A 17,118-nucleotide genomic window follows, 5' to 3' on the forward strand; every position below is an offset into this window, starting at 1 on the left:
CCTGTAAGTAACCATTCATAGGATCAGGCTCCAAGTATCACAAAAATCAGTGGAAATTTAAACATGCATACTAAGTTGCACCAGTGAATGTGTACTAGGTCGATACTTTGTAAAAACAAAAAAGAGGGAAAACAGTAAGTTCCAGTTCTATATATATTTATGAGATGTTACATGTTCAGCCATTTGTCTGAACACATAAACTCTGCATCCATGGATGGGGAAATGCACATTTGTGCATTCAAACAAATGCCTGAACATGCCTATGGTGTCATCATTTAAAGATATGTTTTCACAGTGGAAGGAGAATACAGATGATGTCCTTTTGTAATTCTGAAATAATGATATGTAAAACTGATCAGTACTCCCCTTGCAGTATATTCAGTTTTTAAAAGAATACTCAAAACTGTTCTAGGCACTCCTTGGAAACTTCAGTAGATGTCACCATGCACTGTATCATGTGAGGCAGTCCTTTGTTTTTAAATGAAGGCTAAGCTAAGCAGGGTAACCAATATTAAAAAAGGAGCATAAACTCAAAACAAGGTAGGCTATGATGCATGAACCTGCCAATATTTTAGTGACTCCCCCTGGGAACATAAACTGGAACATAAATAGGCTTTTTCGATACATTTTTGAATCAACATGAAAGCAACAATCTAACTAACTTGCTTTAGTTCCTTGCAAAACCATGGAATGAATTAAAAGTACTCCTGCTCATTCACTGAGGTATTCAGCTTGTTTTTTGAAAGAATTTAAAATTAGTGCTGTCACACAGCCTATCCTGCCTACATGTTATTTTGATAAAGGACATTTTCGGCATATTGTTTTGTTTCCTATTTCTCACAATGACCCCATTTGGCAATTTTATCTCATATGCTTCCCGACTTCTTTTACGTAACTTCCTTTCCACTCTTTATATTGCCCAAGGTTTTTTTAAAAAACACACTATAAAAAGCCCTAACATACAATTATAAAATCACAATAGTACGTTTGGAACAGAACTAAAATAGCAAAACAGAACAGCAGCAGAAACCACAACCCGTTGAGAATATGCACTGCAACATCCTTTAACATTAAAGGCACCTCAAAGAGTAAGGGAAAAACTAGAGAAAAGCCAGTAGCTAGGTTGATACCAAATAGTGTTGCTTCCACATCTAAGGTATATTAACTAGTGCAGGTGTTGATTGTCTACATGCAGTGGGATAGTGGAATCAAGCTGCAAACCCACCTGACATCTACAAGCTGGAAGTCTCAATCAAAAGTAGCCCATGTGAATGTAATGCAGTACATGCAGGACTGATCTAGACCCCTGCAAACTGGGAGGATTATCCCTGCACATGTCAACTCCATGCATATAGGCCTCTATTTAAACACAACCTCAAATCCCAAGGGCAAGGTCAGAGGGCACAATCTCAAACCTCCATTGAAGGTAGAGACTGTTTGCACAGGGCTTAAATGAGCAATGAAAAGCGTTGCTAATAACCTTTGCAGCTTCTTTTCCAGAAATGGCTTGTGTAAGGTACACGTGTGGCATAAAGCTTTTATTATTTCCTTGCTTGGAAATGCTCTACATAACTCATTCATGGCTTTGACAGTCATGGGCAGGTAATACAGCTAACAAAACTATTCTATCACATTCATCACATCAAAATGTAGCTCTGACAACTGTTTGTTTTATGGTTTTCAGGTGTGTGTGCTTTAAAAAAATATATACTGAAGCACGTTTTGTCTTTTTCAGTAATTCAGCTTGATTTCACCTAAGACCCACAGATGCTTCACCTATTCTTCAGTCCTATTATTCAATATTACAGTACCAAAGCAGCCCTAGTCATATTTGTTTATGAAATAAAAACAAGTGAATGAAGAATGATTTGCCTTTTAACACAATGATGTTTTCTTAAGCACTACTTGCTTTATGACTTTTCAGGTTGGTGGTAATAGATTCAAACTACTGAATTCCAAATGTCTTACTAAAGCTATCTATTTTGATTTTTAAAGCCTGACCTACTGCAGGAATTTTAAGGCTGCCATAGAAAAAAATCAGCAAGGGGAATGGTTTGTGTTATATGGAGCAGAAATATTATTAAATGAGGGAACACCAACCCCACATTGTCGGAGGGGGGGACCTAAATTGTGAAGAGAATGTTATGTCCTAAAACAGTAGGGAATGTATGGTCCCCAGGTGTTGCTCAACCACAACTCTCATTGGTTACAACTATAATGGCCTATGGTCAGGTCAGGGTTGATGGGAGTTATAGTCCAACTACAGTACTTCAAGAGGATCACAGGTTTCCATCCCCACCTGTAGTTGTATCAGGTTATCTAAAAGAGAATACAGCATGAAACACACACACACACACACACACACCCATGTGATACTTTTATCGTCTTCTGCATCTGAATGGTAAATGAGAAACTGCAACTGTACCTTGCATGGGGAAACTCAAGGATCCTACATTTCAGAACCCTAAATACATATAAATTATCGAGATAGCCCATCACAAATGTCTACTCATACATTGCTACATCTGGAAGTGGGAAAGGATGAGCCAATTGTTTCAACTCTCAAGTCCGCTCTACTGACCCAACCATACACCAAACATTTTTATGAAATGACAGAAGGAACCTGTGTAACATAGGGGAATGCTAGCAGCTGAACCAGGGGAAAGTTGTGTAGCCGCCTCATCTAGTTTTTGAAAGCAAGCTACAGCCCTTTAACTATTTGCAAAGCTACAATTAGATCAACAGGAAAGGGCTCAGTTGATGCTTTTAGCAACAGCTCTCACAAATGTCTCCCCAAAAAAAGTCAAAGGAAGAAAAGAATGATAAAACTCAGGCCAGGTGGGTGGGTAGCTTACTATGTTAATCTTCAAAACCTCACAAAAGAAAATTGCATGGCAGTGCACCATATTTTCCTGAAAAGGGGGCAGCTATCCTGCAGGTTTCTTACTTTCATTCACAGAAAAAGGAAAACACACGTCTGCTTACCAGTACCATCTTACGTAATCTTTTTACTGTGTCCTGAGAGCAAGTGACACACATAAAGTTGCAGCTTATCATTATATTTAGTTTCCTGCTTGGGTACTGCACTGATCTTTATTTTTGTCCTTCTGATCACGTATGGGCTACACCTTTTAAAACCCAGGAACCTCCTGTTAATGTGTGGCAACGGTAGCATACAATTATAAGATACTTGAACATTTTATGAGCCAGTAAATAAAGTTTGTTACTGATAAATACAATTGAGGGGCATTCTCAGCGTGACTTCTTTCTACCATGGTAGAGACAGAAAACAAACCATCCTGTCACAACAGATAAAGAAGGCTTGTGTCTAGAGTGGATTGATGACGAATGTTAGCACTGGATGAAGTCTGGAGCAGAAAAGCCTTGGGACACCTTAAGTGACACTTCTTGTGCTAGCAGATATAAGCGGTACCTTAACGCTGACATATTACTTGTTCACGTCAAAGACAAGCAATGCATTCGAGAGGGGTAGGGGAGAGAAAGAGCAAAACAACAAAGCAGATTTACAACTTTGGGACCTCCTGGTTGTGTCAATGTTCATAACTCCAGTATACAGAGTTAGAACAAAGAGGCCAGGCATTTTAAGAATTCTCACCATGTGAAATGAATCACTCAAGAGGGCAAAATGCAAGATTCTACCTGGCCTCTCAATTCTAACTTGCATTTCTCTTGATCTGAAAAAGAAGTAAAGTGCTGCTCACCTCCTCACCTCCACCAATTTTCTCACTTTCTGAAGCAGATTGTGCTGCAGGTCAATGGGAAACTATATACTTAATGAGGTGGGTTCTTTACTTTCTCAAGTTTCCCTTATCCAACTGCCTCATAAAGCAAGCTCTGTATCATTCCAGTGGATTATGATATGTTGAGATGGGTGGGAATACATGGACTGCGTTATTATTTTACCGAAAATTAAAGCAATCTGAGCTCAAACAAAGAACAGGCACCAGCAATCATGGACAAACATGTATACTGAGTAACAACATGTGTACAGAGTAAACATACAGTCTTATAGGAATGAAGACACCTACATAAATGTTTCTGTGCAGTGCATCACTGAAGAACCAGCAAGTACAGGTTATTGGGACCCGGCAAACCTGTGCCCAGGGAAATCCGTATTTCAGTCATGTGATACAATGAGTGACATGTCAGCTTCAACCATCTCACAGTGTCATTGTGAGAATGTAATGAGATGATTCCATGTACATCATGCAGATGTGACTAATATCTATCAAAACTTGCTTGCTGCAACATGTGAAGGACAAACGATGGAGATTGTTTCTGAACACTATCCATCAAAATAGTACTGCCACTCTAATATAAAGCTTACGCTCAAGCCACCAGTTTTAATTACTTATCAATTACTTATTCCTCCTAATGTTTAGTTGGAAACAGTTTCTACCAGGTTTGCTTAGAACTGCAGGTTAGGTACGCTTCAGAATCTAAAACAGACTTTTTGTTGCCTCAATGTTAAACAAACTTGAACATTTACATACTGTCAGAGCTGCCCAAGGTCCCAGCTCACAGAGGACCAACGCCAGTTCTTGTTATATACAAAAGTCTTTATTAAGGTTCAGTTTCGATTCCAAAGCCGCGGCGCGCAGCTCTACGTCTCAACGCTAGACCGCTGAAGCTCCGTCTGAATCTCCTCCCCCCAGACAGCAGTTCAAGACCCTAGCCTTGCTCCACCTCCTTCTTTGCTCCTTTCTCCTCTGGGTCCTTCTGCCCGCTGGGGTGCTGCCCTTTCTGGACTCTTCTGATGCTGAGTCCGCGGATTCTTCCCCCTCCCTCCGGCGTGCTTTGGGACCTGGCTCCCAGTCTGCACTCCCGGCTGTCCCGCGCCCCTGTGCATTTGAACTTGGCGCGCGCGCCCAGCCGGTAACCTTCCTCCTGACCGTTACGCTGCTCCTTTCACTGCTTCCCCCTTCGGGGGGGCTAGCTGGCTCTGACTTCCCCTCTGTTCCCTCACTCAGCGATAGGGGCGTGGTCAGTCCTGACTCATCTTCTCTTTCCCCTGAAGGGGAAGCCGGCCCTGACACATGGGACCCTTCCCCCCTGCTACGCTCCGGTGGGGAAGCTGGTCCCGATCTCCAGCTGCTGCTTTGGGAGTCACCGCTGGTCCCTTGCTTCTGGTGCGTCCCCCCGGGACCCCCCTTGCTCTGGCTATAGGTGCCCCCTTCTGGGAATCTTCCGAATCACTGGACAGACTCATGGAATCTCTTGTCCCACTGTCATCCTCACCTACACTGCCTTCGGATTGTTCCCCTTCGCTCTCCACTTCCTCCTTCCCCTGTGCCTCTGCTCCTGAACCCCTGACACATACAATCAGTATAAGTATGGTGAAGTACCATATATCTTGAATGTAACTATTGTATTTGATTTGCCACAGTAGTATCGGTTTTGCAAAAATCTTGCAGAGATTCATGCACAGACATTGGGTTTTACAAATGGACATGTAATCAAGCAGCAAAATAACTAGGTTATGCATACCTTTCTCTCCTTGTCTTTTCTAACTTGTCTTTCAAGATTAGGATTTCTTTTTTGAGAGCAAGTTGTTGGCTTTCTGCATCACGCAGTTCCTTCTTCAAATTTTTTATTTCATTACAATGTATTAGTTCTCGTTTAGATATCTCTTCTTCATAAAAAACACTTTTCTTCTCCAAGTCAGATTTTAATTTCGTGATCTCTTGTTGATGTTCTGTGCTGCTCACCCCTGGGGAGCGACCAATTTGTTTTTGCTATTAAAAAAAGGGGACATCTCATAATTAGCTTCCATGATTAGTCTTCATAGCAGAACTATGAAAGTATGAGCTTAGAAATACCTCAATCTAGTGGGGGGCACATTTAAGTGAAAGTGCAACTAACTGCAATTACATTTTTACATCAATATCCAAGTTGTTTTGAAATCAATGTCAAACTAAAGTAACAGCCAGGAAAGACACCCTATACTGTGTCAAGCAATGGATTGCTAAACGTAACATGAATCCTTAGGGCTTTAACAGTATTGCAGTGAAAACCTATGCATATATACTCAGAAGTGAGCCCCACAGCATTTAATGGGTCATACTCTTAAGGAAAGCATGCATATGAGTGAAGCCTTAATCGTCTCCTGTCATTTCAGCATTCTGTCCAAGTACAGATTAAAAACACTAAAAAAAAAAAATTAAAACAGTACACTAAATTTCTTATATTTAAAAGCACAATTCTACTTCAGAATATGCTTTTCTGCCTGACAATATATAAATGGATGTAGATGGCATACCAGCCAAAGCTGGTAAAAGGTGCTCCAAGCCATGACTACTACTTGGGTCTTCCTACTCTTTCAGAGTGAGTGTAGCCTCATCCAGTCAGGAAACTGGTCTGTCTCCCAGACACAAGAACCTCTCACCCACAGGGTCTCCTGCTTAACAGGGTTCGTTTCATTGGCCCTTATCTAGCCACTGTGTCCAGGCATCAGTTCTCAGCATGCATGGCCACTCCCAATTCAGGTGTTACGGATGACAATTCACTCCAAACAAGGCCTACTCTCAATAGCTTCATATAGATGTTAAATAGCATTGGGGACAGAATTATGTCCTGTGGAACTCCAAAGCAAGGAACTTGAGAAGCATCCCCCTCTAATGCTACTTTTTGGAATTGACCCTGCAGATAGGAACAGGACCACTGAAACACAGGGGCACTGATATAAATCCAGCACAGTTGATCCATCCACAGTCAATGGTGTCACAAAGGTGATACGTGGAAGGAGCAAGGTTGCACTCTGCTTGTCCCTTTTTTGATAAAAGTGGCAATGAAAGCCCATTCAGTCCCCCAATGAGGCCTGAACTCAAGACTGAAATGGATCCAGATAAATCATTATTATCCAACTATGTCTGCAATCACCATGTTGCAACCCTCTAAAGCACATTCACCCAAAAAAGGTTTATTTGTGGCCAGCGGGTAATTATTATAAACCACTAAGACCAGAACAGTCTTTCTTAGGAGAGGCAGACTACTGCCTCATCAAGCACAGTCATCATGATGTAATGGTACTGTCACCTATAGCCCCCTAGGCTAGCTTTAATTAGCCATGAATGGTATGGGTAGAGTGAGCATGTCATCAGTTGTATAGATGCAAGTTCCTTGTCCACGTCATCAAACTGCATCAACTGAAATTGATCCCACAAAACTGACCTAGGTATGGCGCAGGATGCCTCAATGGGGACAGCATAATAATGGCATCAAGACAGTGAAGGTGACTGATTTTGCTTGCCAAATAGGTTATAACAGGCCTGGTAAGACAGGTGTTAATGACAGCTCTGCTGTGCGGCTCTCTGAGGATGCAGCAGAGGCAGCAAAATAAGCATTCTCCGCTGCCTGCACTGCCATGTTGTATGTATATGCTCTAACCTCTCTTCAGCCACCTTTGGAGAGAGACAGTCGCAATCTGCACTCTAGTTGTTATCTGGCCTGTTTCATTGACTACAGTTCCCATAAATACCAAAGAGAAGCATGGAATCTGCAATGTCAGAGAGGACACTCAGAAATTATCATGTCCATGGTCTACCTCATCTTGCCATCCCCTAGCAAGACAAAGTTCTCAACAAAATCCCCTGTTTGAGCCACTGGAAAATGGCTCATAACATTCAGAAATCCCTTGCTTTCTATTAGTCTCTAAATGCAGACTATTCTTGTTACATCTGGGAACCTCTGCATTAGAAGAGACAAACTAGTAACATTTCTTGGGATTCTCTAACTTTTCATATTACATGTAAATGAGGTAATTGAGGAAAAAGAGTTTGTACTACTGTGCTGGAAGTAAATTGAAGCAAGCATTCAAACGTTTTTGTTTTTCCCTCCATAACTAGATACAATAATATACACTACTAACTTGAATTCCTCTTTATTCTGTGTCTGACAGTGATCTATCAGATCTAATATGTGGCTATTCCATTTTAAAATGATGAAGTTAACAAAGACTGACCTTTAGTCCTTCTAACTCATTTTCCAGCTGCTTAGAGTACTGCTCACTTCGCTCACGCAATTTCCTGTCCTTGGATGCCTCAGCAGCTGCAGCTTCAGCATGAACTTCCAGCTACAAAAATATTTTTTTAAAAATCATAACCACTGTTTTGAACGTTGGTTTCTTTTATAATGCACAGAAAAAGAACTCATGTATCTTAGTAGTCTGTCCTCAACTGAGACCCGTTTCGGATGGTTAGGCAGAAGCCAAGGGCAATGAACTTCCCAAACCACACTGACTTTCAGTAAGTCCCGCTGACATCAGCTGGAATAAGGGTGCTTAGAATTGTACACTAACAGTTCTATACATGTCTACTCACTGAACTCCCACTAAGTTCAATGAAGCTTACTCAGGTAAGTAGGTAAGCGACTGCAGTGTATTATTCATTCCTATTTTTAGCCTCCAACTTTTGGAAAGCAGTCATCTTACAATGCAGCTGTGTTGTCTAGCAGTCTTCACTCAGAGCTGCAAATACTTCTATTCTCTGTTATTAAATAATCATCATTTTGCCATTACATACAAAAGCATGGCTAATTCATTTACATACATCAATAATTAAATATTAATAATAAATAGTAAAACAGATTATATAATGTAAATACATATAATCAGACACTTACGCTGCAATCCTATACACATTTACCTGGGTACAAGTCTCACTGAACTCAATGTATCATACTTACTTACACATACGTACTTACATATAAGTAAACATGTATAGGATTGCACTCTAAAAATTGTAAGCGAATATTGTATTTAAAATCTATTCACAAGAGATAAAATGGATTCCTGATACCTGACTTTATTCTGTATTTTTTTCACAAAATGAAATAAAAAGCACTGATACATTATCATCAGCTTATTCAATGATATTGGCGGCATTCCATTAAATAAATGTGTAAGCGAAATAACCTCTGCTTTTGCAACAAGACATCCCCCCCCACCCTGCCCCCCAACACCAAGACCACATCTGCTCTGGAGGTTTGGGAAAAAACCCAGAAGAAATTTAGGGGGCATGGGAGGGGGAAGCAGAGAGAGAAGTCTTGTTACACAAGCAGAAGTCATTCTGCTCATGCAAAGTGCTACTTGGCACTATATTGATTGCAACCCTTCATCTTCCCTCCATTAATGTTACCTAGCTTGCAAATTTATACTGAGATACTCAATTTTTAAAAAAATCTTCCAGACTTTATAAAGCCAGACTGAAAAAATGAAACACTTTGAAAATATACTGAAGCTACTGCAGAGAATTACAAACAAATAGCAAAAGTAAATTATTTGTCAACTATTATTCCATGTCAACAAAATTCACTGGGAAATAGGCTTTATTTTGGTCAAACTTCCTTGTAGTTACTATCCCAAAAGTGACTTACTTCCTTTTTCATTCTGTCTGTTCTGCGTAGGTCTTGCCTCAAGCTTTCTACTTTTTGCATCACCACTTCCATCTCTTCTTCCTTATCTCTGACTTGACGAGTAAGTTTCTGTTTTTGTGAATGCAAGTCAGTAAGACGCTCATTCATCTCAGAGAATTCCTGCATAGCCAGTTTCCGTTGGCTGTGTGCATCTTTCAGCTCTTTGGTTTGGGCCTTTAATCTTTCACTAGACTCAATTAGTTCCTGCAGTCAAAAGCAAAAGATAAAATAGCCATGAATTTTAGAATTCTGCCACTACATGGGTTGCAGAATTAATATAAACAAGTATCAGTTGCCCACTTCCCATCCCCAAACAAGAGATTCTGTACAGAATCTTTAACAAGTGCTTTAACGAGCAAAAAAGGTTCCACAAAAATGCTAGCATTCATTGGAACTTCATAACCAAATTTGAATTGGTTATGATTGGTTATAATTCAGCTAATTATATGTAGCTATGGCCAAAGTCTGAGGACGCAGGTGGCGCTGTGGGTTAAAGCCTCAGCGCCTAGGACTTGCCGATCGAAAGGTTGGTGGCTCGAATCCCTGCGGCGGGGTGCGCTCCTGCTGCTCGGTCCCAGCGCCTGCCAACCTAGCAGTTCGAAAGCACCTCCGGGTGCAAGTAGATAAATAGGGACCGCTTACCAGCGGGAAGGTAAACGGCGTTTCCGTGTGCGGCTCTGGCTCGCCAGAGCAGCGATGTCACGCTGGCCACGTGACCCGGAAGTGTCTTCGGACAGCGTTGGCCCCTGGCCTCTTAAGTGAGATGGGCGCACAACCCCAGAGTCTGTCAAGACTGGCCCGTACGGGCAGGGGTACCTTTACCTTTTACTTTATGGCCAAAGTCAAACCTTTCCATCACTAGCTCACTTTCATTATCAAAACAAAAAAAATTTCCTTCCAGTAGCACCTTAAAGACCAACTAAGTTAGTTCTTGGTATGAGCTTTCGTGTGCATGCACACGTCTTCAGATACACAGTGTATCTGAAGCTGTGTATCTGCACACAGTGTATCTGAAGCTGTGTATCTGAAGACGTGTGCATGCACACGAAAGCTCATACCAAGAACTAACTTAGTTGGTCTTTAAGGTGCTACTGGAAGGATTTTTGTTTTGTTTTGACTATGGCAGCCCAACACGGCTACCTATCTGTCACTTTCATTATGTTCCCCACACTCCTATCTTAGTCTCTATCTTGTCTTTAACTGCTAGTTTGGAAAAACTGACTCTCAAAGACAGATTATATTGGCAGGATCAGCCACCACCCTCTTTTGTCATGGAAATTAATATAGCCTTGTCATCTTTGCTCTGGGCTACGGAGATCATGGATGTGCCAGATCACAAGCTCTACCGCTTCCTAATTCAATCAGGTGAAACACCCTGCCACTTATTAACGGGGCCCTTATACCAACTAACTAAACTGAAGATGGAATACTTGCACCTTTGACCCAAAGCAAATTTCCTATCACTCATCATGCTGTACTTCTGTTGATTTGGTTAGATGTACTCATTTATGGGGTGGCTCTATCAGACCCACAGCAACCTGTCCTCTGGCAAGAATAGAACCAGGACTGCTATGGGAAGAGGTTCTCCTGGCACTAGAGCAAAAGCACAGATGAAATCATTTTTACCTTATTAAGATCATCCCTTTCTTGCTTTAGTGCTTTGATTTGCTTCTCAAATGTTTTGATGTGTCTGGAAGCATCTTCTAATTCTCGCCTTGCAGAACTGGCCTCTTCAAGCTGCTGCTCCAGTCGTCCAGAATCTAGGAAAGAAAATTATTGTAAAACATCACAGGGTAAAATATAATACTAACTGCTATACAATAGTGAATAGCCAATTAAGACCCCAAGGCTAAATCCAGCCCTCTGAGGAGTACCTGTTGAACAATTAGTTGCCAACTACAAAGCAAGAGAGATGTGTGGGGGGTGCTATTTATAGCAACAGGGCTTCCTAGCTCTAGGGACAACTTCCGTCTCTGTTTTGAACTGTCCCTTCTGTAAAATAAGTTGCTGATGAGGCTCCACATTCAGTTATGTATCTGAACATTTGCACATATCAAAACCAGAGTTTCTTTAAGGTCCACTTTCCTATACTGAAGTTACTAATTTGCTTGTTGATGGATAGAAAACAGTGAGCTAGTGTGAAAATTTGCCTAGGTAGGCAACAGAATATCGTGACAGTTGGTTGCTCTCAACCTCCGTCTTAACCTGTTCATTCCAAGCATTTTATTGAACATTCAGGGCAGCCTTTAAAAAGTTAAGCACATTAAAACAGATATAAATAATAGAATTACATGTCAGGGTAGACTTGCCTAAACAAGCCCTGAAAACAGTGAAAGTGCCTGTCTAATTTTAATGAACAGCAAGTTCTAGAGAGTAGATGCTGCCACACACAACTTCCTTTACCACTTTACCAGCATCATCCTTGTTCTATCAAGTTGACAGATAGCTATCAATTTTTTGTGATCATGCACAGCAGACTGACCACATCCCCAAATTTCTTTTGTTGATGAGAAATAAGAAAAAAAGAAGCAACAACCACATAGAATAATGTCTTACTCTGCATTTCTAAATGTTCCCTGAATTGTACTATGTATAATGTCAAAGCCAATTATTTCTGTAATAAGAAAGAAAAAGTATTAAGAAGTCGCTGTCTGGAAGGTTTTGTCTTTTTAATGGAAAGGGACAGGAAGACAGAAACAAGAAAACATGGCCACACATCTCACTTGGACTTGAATAATCCATATGTGCTAACCCCAGAGAGGAACCTAATACAGAAAAGAACACACAACCAGAAATAAATCTGCTGTATGTAGCCACAACCATGACAGACAGAAGCACTGAACCAGCCAGAAGTACAACACTCTGCTCTCAGGGACAAAGTCTAACTGTTTCAACATATCTTAATTCCAAGGAAATGGAACTCCAGGTTCAGCATAGTAATTTTAAGATCAGATTTTAAAAAAAAACCCTTCACTGTTTAAATTTTCAACTTTAGCTGATTGCCAGAAATAGTATGCAATTTTATGATGTATAATCACAACATGCAATGCCATGACATTACAAATCAAACAGCAAGATGTTCTGTATTTTTGTGTGTGTTTTTAAACAAAACTACTAAAAATATTGAATTACTAAAGGCAATATATTGTTGATCATATTCACATTACATTCAGATAGCTTTCTTTATTTCTAATGCTAACACCATTGCGGGGGTCGGAGTAGACGACACTTCCAGCTCTAAGATTCTATGATTTGTGTTTGCATGTTCTGTTAGGTTTATTGCATCTGCCACTACTGAAGAAACATATTTATTCAAAGAAAACCCCTTAAACCACCTTAAAAGCAAACATGCATTTTAAAAATGCATTTAAAATATCTCAGCTATGTCACAAAATGTCATAAAGAAATCTACCCAATCCATCCAAAATTATTTCAATCAGACTTAAGTTTTCAACCAGCTTTCTCTAGTCTAGAACCCCAACACTGACTTAATCTTTTTCACCAACATGGTTCTGAAAGAGCAGAAATTGTACACACAGCTAGTGCTGCATAAATTCTCAACTCTCCTTTTAATAAGTTGAGAAAGCTTAAACGACAGCTGTATCTCAATGGCAGAAATGATTAACTCTCTGCTGAAATCACCAGCACACGAAATTGATATACTGTTAAAGAGAGCCAAAATAAATCTCTCTTTCACGTGTAAATTACTTTGCTCTCTTGTCTACTCTTTCCCTTACATTTTTTCACTATATTAAAGATTCCTCAGAATTTTCTCCTATGTAACTTAGATAACTAAATATTATAACTTCGACCTCAAAAACTAAAAGCATATGCTAGGCTATCATTGTTTGGAATGATGGGGAGAGAAAAATGCCATAATTTACTAAGACTACTGCTGAACAGAACTCCAGTGTGAAACACTTCAACTCTTATTTTCACTAGAAGTGTTCTTAAGCAGGCATTCAATAAAGAAACAAAATTCAAATCCAGATTCAGGGTCTATTATCTAGTGATAAGCTATTTCCCATTCAGTCTTCCTGTTCTAGGTTAACAGCTGTAGTTCTACACAAAAGCAGCTGTATCACTATATAACAACAGTTCTCAAACCATGACCACCACAGCATCCTGGCGAGTCTTAGTAGGTTGCCAGTCCTATATACTCTTCAGGAGTAAACTGAACACAGTAGAACTACGGTAAGCTCTGAACAAATATGCACAGCATCAGGCTGCCTGTGAAGGATTCTCAGGACCCACTGTAGGATCCAATGTCTTGTTTCTGATCTGTACAAGCATAAGATTAAATGACTCTGAACCACACTCTGGGGCCCCACAATAAGAGATGCAATCTGAGAACAGATTAGTAACAGGAGAAATAGCACTGGAAAATGGAAAGGAAAAAAAAGAGTGGTTTTGTAATACCTTTTTATACTCCAATATCCTTACAGATACAAAGAAACGTATTTTGCTTATTTTACAGTATGGGTAATTCTTTAGTGACCAATGTAACATTTGTAAGCTTCTTTACATATATACAACATTAGGCACAGCACATAATATTTACTCTGATAAACATTAAACTGTTTGCTAGCTGCCTTGATCTGCCCTACAAAAATAATCAAGTAATATGCCACAGATAGTTTAAATGCTTTCTTTTTAAAGGGAAAGGTAAAGGTAAAGGGGCCCTTGACCATTAGGTCCAGTCGCGGACGACTCTGGTGCTGCGGCGCTCATCTCGCTTTATTGGCTGAGGGAGCCGGTGTACAGCTTCTGGGTCATGTGGCCAGCATGACTAAGCTGCTTCTGGCAAACCAGAGCAGTGCACGGAAACGCCGTTTACCTTCCCGCCAGAGCGGTACCTATTTATCTACTTGCACTTTGACGTGCTTTCAAACTGCTAGGTTGGCAGAAGCAGGGACCGAACAATGGGAGCTCACCCCCTCACGGGGATTCGAACCACCGACCTTCTGATCAGAAAGCATAACTTGGATAAGTATTTTATCTTAAATTATGGATATTTTTTTCCATCTGTGGTAATATATATGTTTCATAGGCAAGTGTTGAATACATGTCACACTTCAGGTTATTTTACTCACATGTAAAATACCATTTTGAAAAACTGTTGCTTGGGAAATTATCCTTAAAGTGATATGAAAATGAAAAAGGAGTCTGTAAGGTGACATTTTCATGGAATTATCCAGTGCTCCAAGTATCTGCTGTTTGTGAATTTATAAAAATATTCTGTTGTCCTTTTTCTCATGCAATGGAAATCCATTTACCAATGCCAACACTTTAACTTTGTGCTTTTCACAGCTGCATCACCAGCTGGAAATATATAGAAAATTTTTTTTTAATGTAATACAAATAAAATTGAAGCTTTGACTTAAAATTTAGGTGAGAAAAATCCATGCAGGAATTCAGAGATCTGCTTCAGCCACAACATTAATCCATAGTTTAAAATGAACTATGGTTGAATGCACACAAGTGCTTTGCTCCTCCCCAAGGCCTCACTATGTTGCATGCGAACAAGTCAGGTACATGCATTTTTTCAAGCCCTATTTATTTTTGCCCCGCCCACCACTGGTATGTGGGCCCAGGAAGGTTGGGGAAGTTCCAATCCATCTCTCAGTCTGAAATAGTTCCCCCACCAATGTTCAGTATAATTTGGAAAATACTACACAATTTAATACAAACATGTCACTGAGATCATCAACAACTGAAAGAACTAATTTCATTATCAGACAACCCATCTCAATTTATAAATACAGTATTGAATTTGATCCCACTTTCAGCACATTTTTGAGGAACAAGTAAGCTACTCTATATAGCAATATACCAGCCATAAATTTCACTTCAGCATTCATACTTGAATAAGTGATTTATACAAGAAACCAAATCAGATCATAAACTCTTCCATGCATACCCTAACAAAGCTGGGATGCCAGAGTTATCCAGTGTAGTTTTTCCATCTACAGTTGTTTTGGACAGAAAATACATTCCTGTACAGTTGTGTTCATGAAAAAACAGCTATATTTTAGGATTTTTTAAATAAAAAAACCCTCAAATAGAATGATCTTATCTTCCAATTTAATTCCAACTCCACAGCCAAACCACAGTCTCACTCAAAATGCCAAGAAAACCATGAGTTTAGTTGATACACTATTTATTTAAAACTTTGTTTCTAGCAAGCAAGTACAATTACAATCAGAATTGTGATCACAAACTCATTATGTCTAAAATATCAAGAGCCAATATTAACTGAAAAGGCAGAGTTCAATCTCCAAGGGCAACAGCCGCTGTGATGATGGGGATGAATTATTTAATTCTAGATGTGCAAATGTGAATAAATACCAAACTCCACTTATAAAGGCTGGCAAGCTCCCAATTTTCATGGCTACCCTCCTTGTGTTTACAAAGGTAATCAGAAAAACCTTTCTGGAATGTTGAACAGTCTCCCTGCTGCCAGGCACAGCTGGAAGAAGTGCTACTGTGTACTCATGTAGGCCTATGAGTCAGGGCAAACTGGTCACTGAACTGCTTATGCAAGCAAAATCATAAAGTGAGCATAGGCCAAATATCTGCCTCAGAAAAATGTTACTGAAACCACTAGCTGCAGGCAGTCACACAACTGTATTCTGTCTTAACAAGCCAGGATTTGCATGGGCTGCATAAAAGCACATGGAGCCCCTTCACTGCCACTTCGCTCCTCTCTTCATGCTAGTAGTGACACGAATCTGGTAGCTGCAGTTAAACCATAGATTCCCACTACATGGAAACATGGACCATGGCTTCCAAACAAGCCAGATTCACAATCCAATTTGAAATCGTATCTCCAAGATCCTTTTTGAGAAGGGGATAACAGACTGCACACAGCATTCCAAATGAGGTGCAGAGGCTGTAATAATGCATCAGCGAAGAAGGAATGAACCACACCTCACTCAAACGTGTAGACTAATTGATAATGTAAACGTGGATGTTTGCGTAGACAAATATTGTTTGCTCCTTATTTTTTGATAAATATTAAATGGAACATAAAAAGCAGAAACAGAACTAGTGATGAGTTAAAATGCCAAATAGCTAGGACTTACCAGTCACCTGTTTTCTTAGTTTTTCGATTTCTTCTTTTAGGCTTTTAATTTCTAAATCTTTGCTTGCTGTTAACGGACCATCTACAGTTGAATAATGCAGGGCCTGGATTGTTTGCGTGGACTCTTTTTTAAAAAAAGGAAAAGGAGGGAAAGGGACACTTGTGAGAGACTGCATCCACAAATTTCAATCCAGTTACTGAGCATATAGGAGTTACTGGACCTTGAGACCTCACATAAAATACTGCCCAAGGAATACCCTAGGCAGTGTCTATGGCCTGGTAGCTGTCAAAATCACATATCATCTGTTTCACATGCAGTGAAGAAAAAGAATCTTTAATGGATCAATAAACATTTTCCTCACTCAAGATAGCTTGGACTTCCCCCTTTTTTGAGTGTAAGAAAACAGCCCTATTCCCCTTGAGTGATCAGGAACATTAGGAACATGTGCATGAAACTGTCCAGATGTTCCCATGTTACAGGAACAAAGGATGGACAACCTGAAGTAAAAATAAGACCAAGTAACAGCATTTGCACTGAATGTATAAAACAAGTACTGTTTATGCCTATTTAATGTGAAATCATGGTTCCTTATGTCCAGCAA

At 40.0% G+C, this 17,118-nt stretch overlaps 1 protein-coding gene across 4 annotated transcripts in view; it reads right to left on the reverse strand.

The window, feature by feature from the left end:
- CDC42BPA (CDC42 binding protein kinase alpha) overlaps nt 1-17,118 on the reverse strand; it is a 165,230-nt gene that overhangs the window by 64,785 nt on the left and 83,327 nt on the right. For all 4 annotated transcript variants that reach the window (XM_081903652.1, XM_081903651.1, XM_081903650.1 and 1 more), the window contains exons 11-15: nt 16,518-16,640; nt 11,059-11,192; nt 9,394-9,636; nt 7,982-8,092; nt 5,509-5,756 (exon numbers count right to left, since the gene is read on the reverse strand). In XM_081903652.1, the coding sequence (XP_081759778.1) occupies nt 5,509-5,756; nt 7,982-8,092; nt 9,394-9,636; nt 11,059-11,192; nt 16,518-16,640 (859 nt within the window). The remainder of the gene's footprint in view (nt 1-5,508; nt 5,757-7,981; nt 8,093-9,393; nt 9,637-11,058; nt 11,193-16,517; nt 16,641-17,118) is intronic.

Source organism: Podarcis melisellensis (assembly GCF_964234715.1).
Source record: "Podarcis melisellensis genome assembly, chromosome: 3".
NCBI lineage: Eukaryota > Metazoa > Chordata > Lepidosauria > Squamata > Lacertidae > Podarcis > Podarcis melisellensis.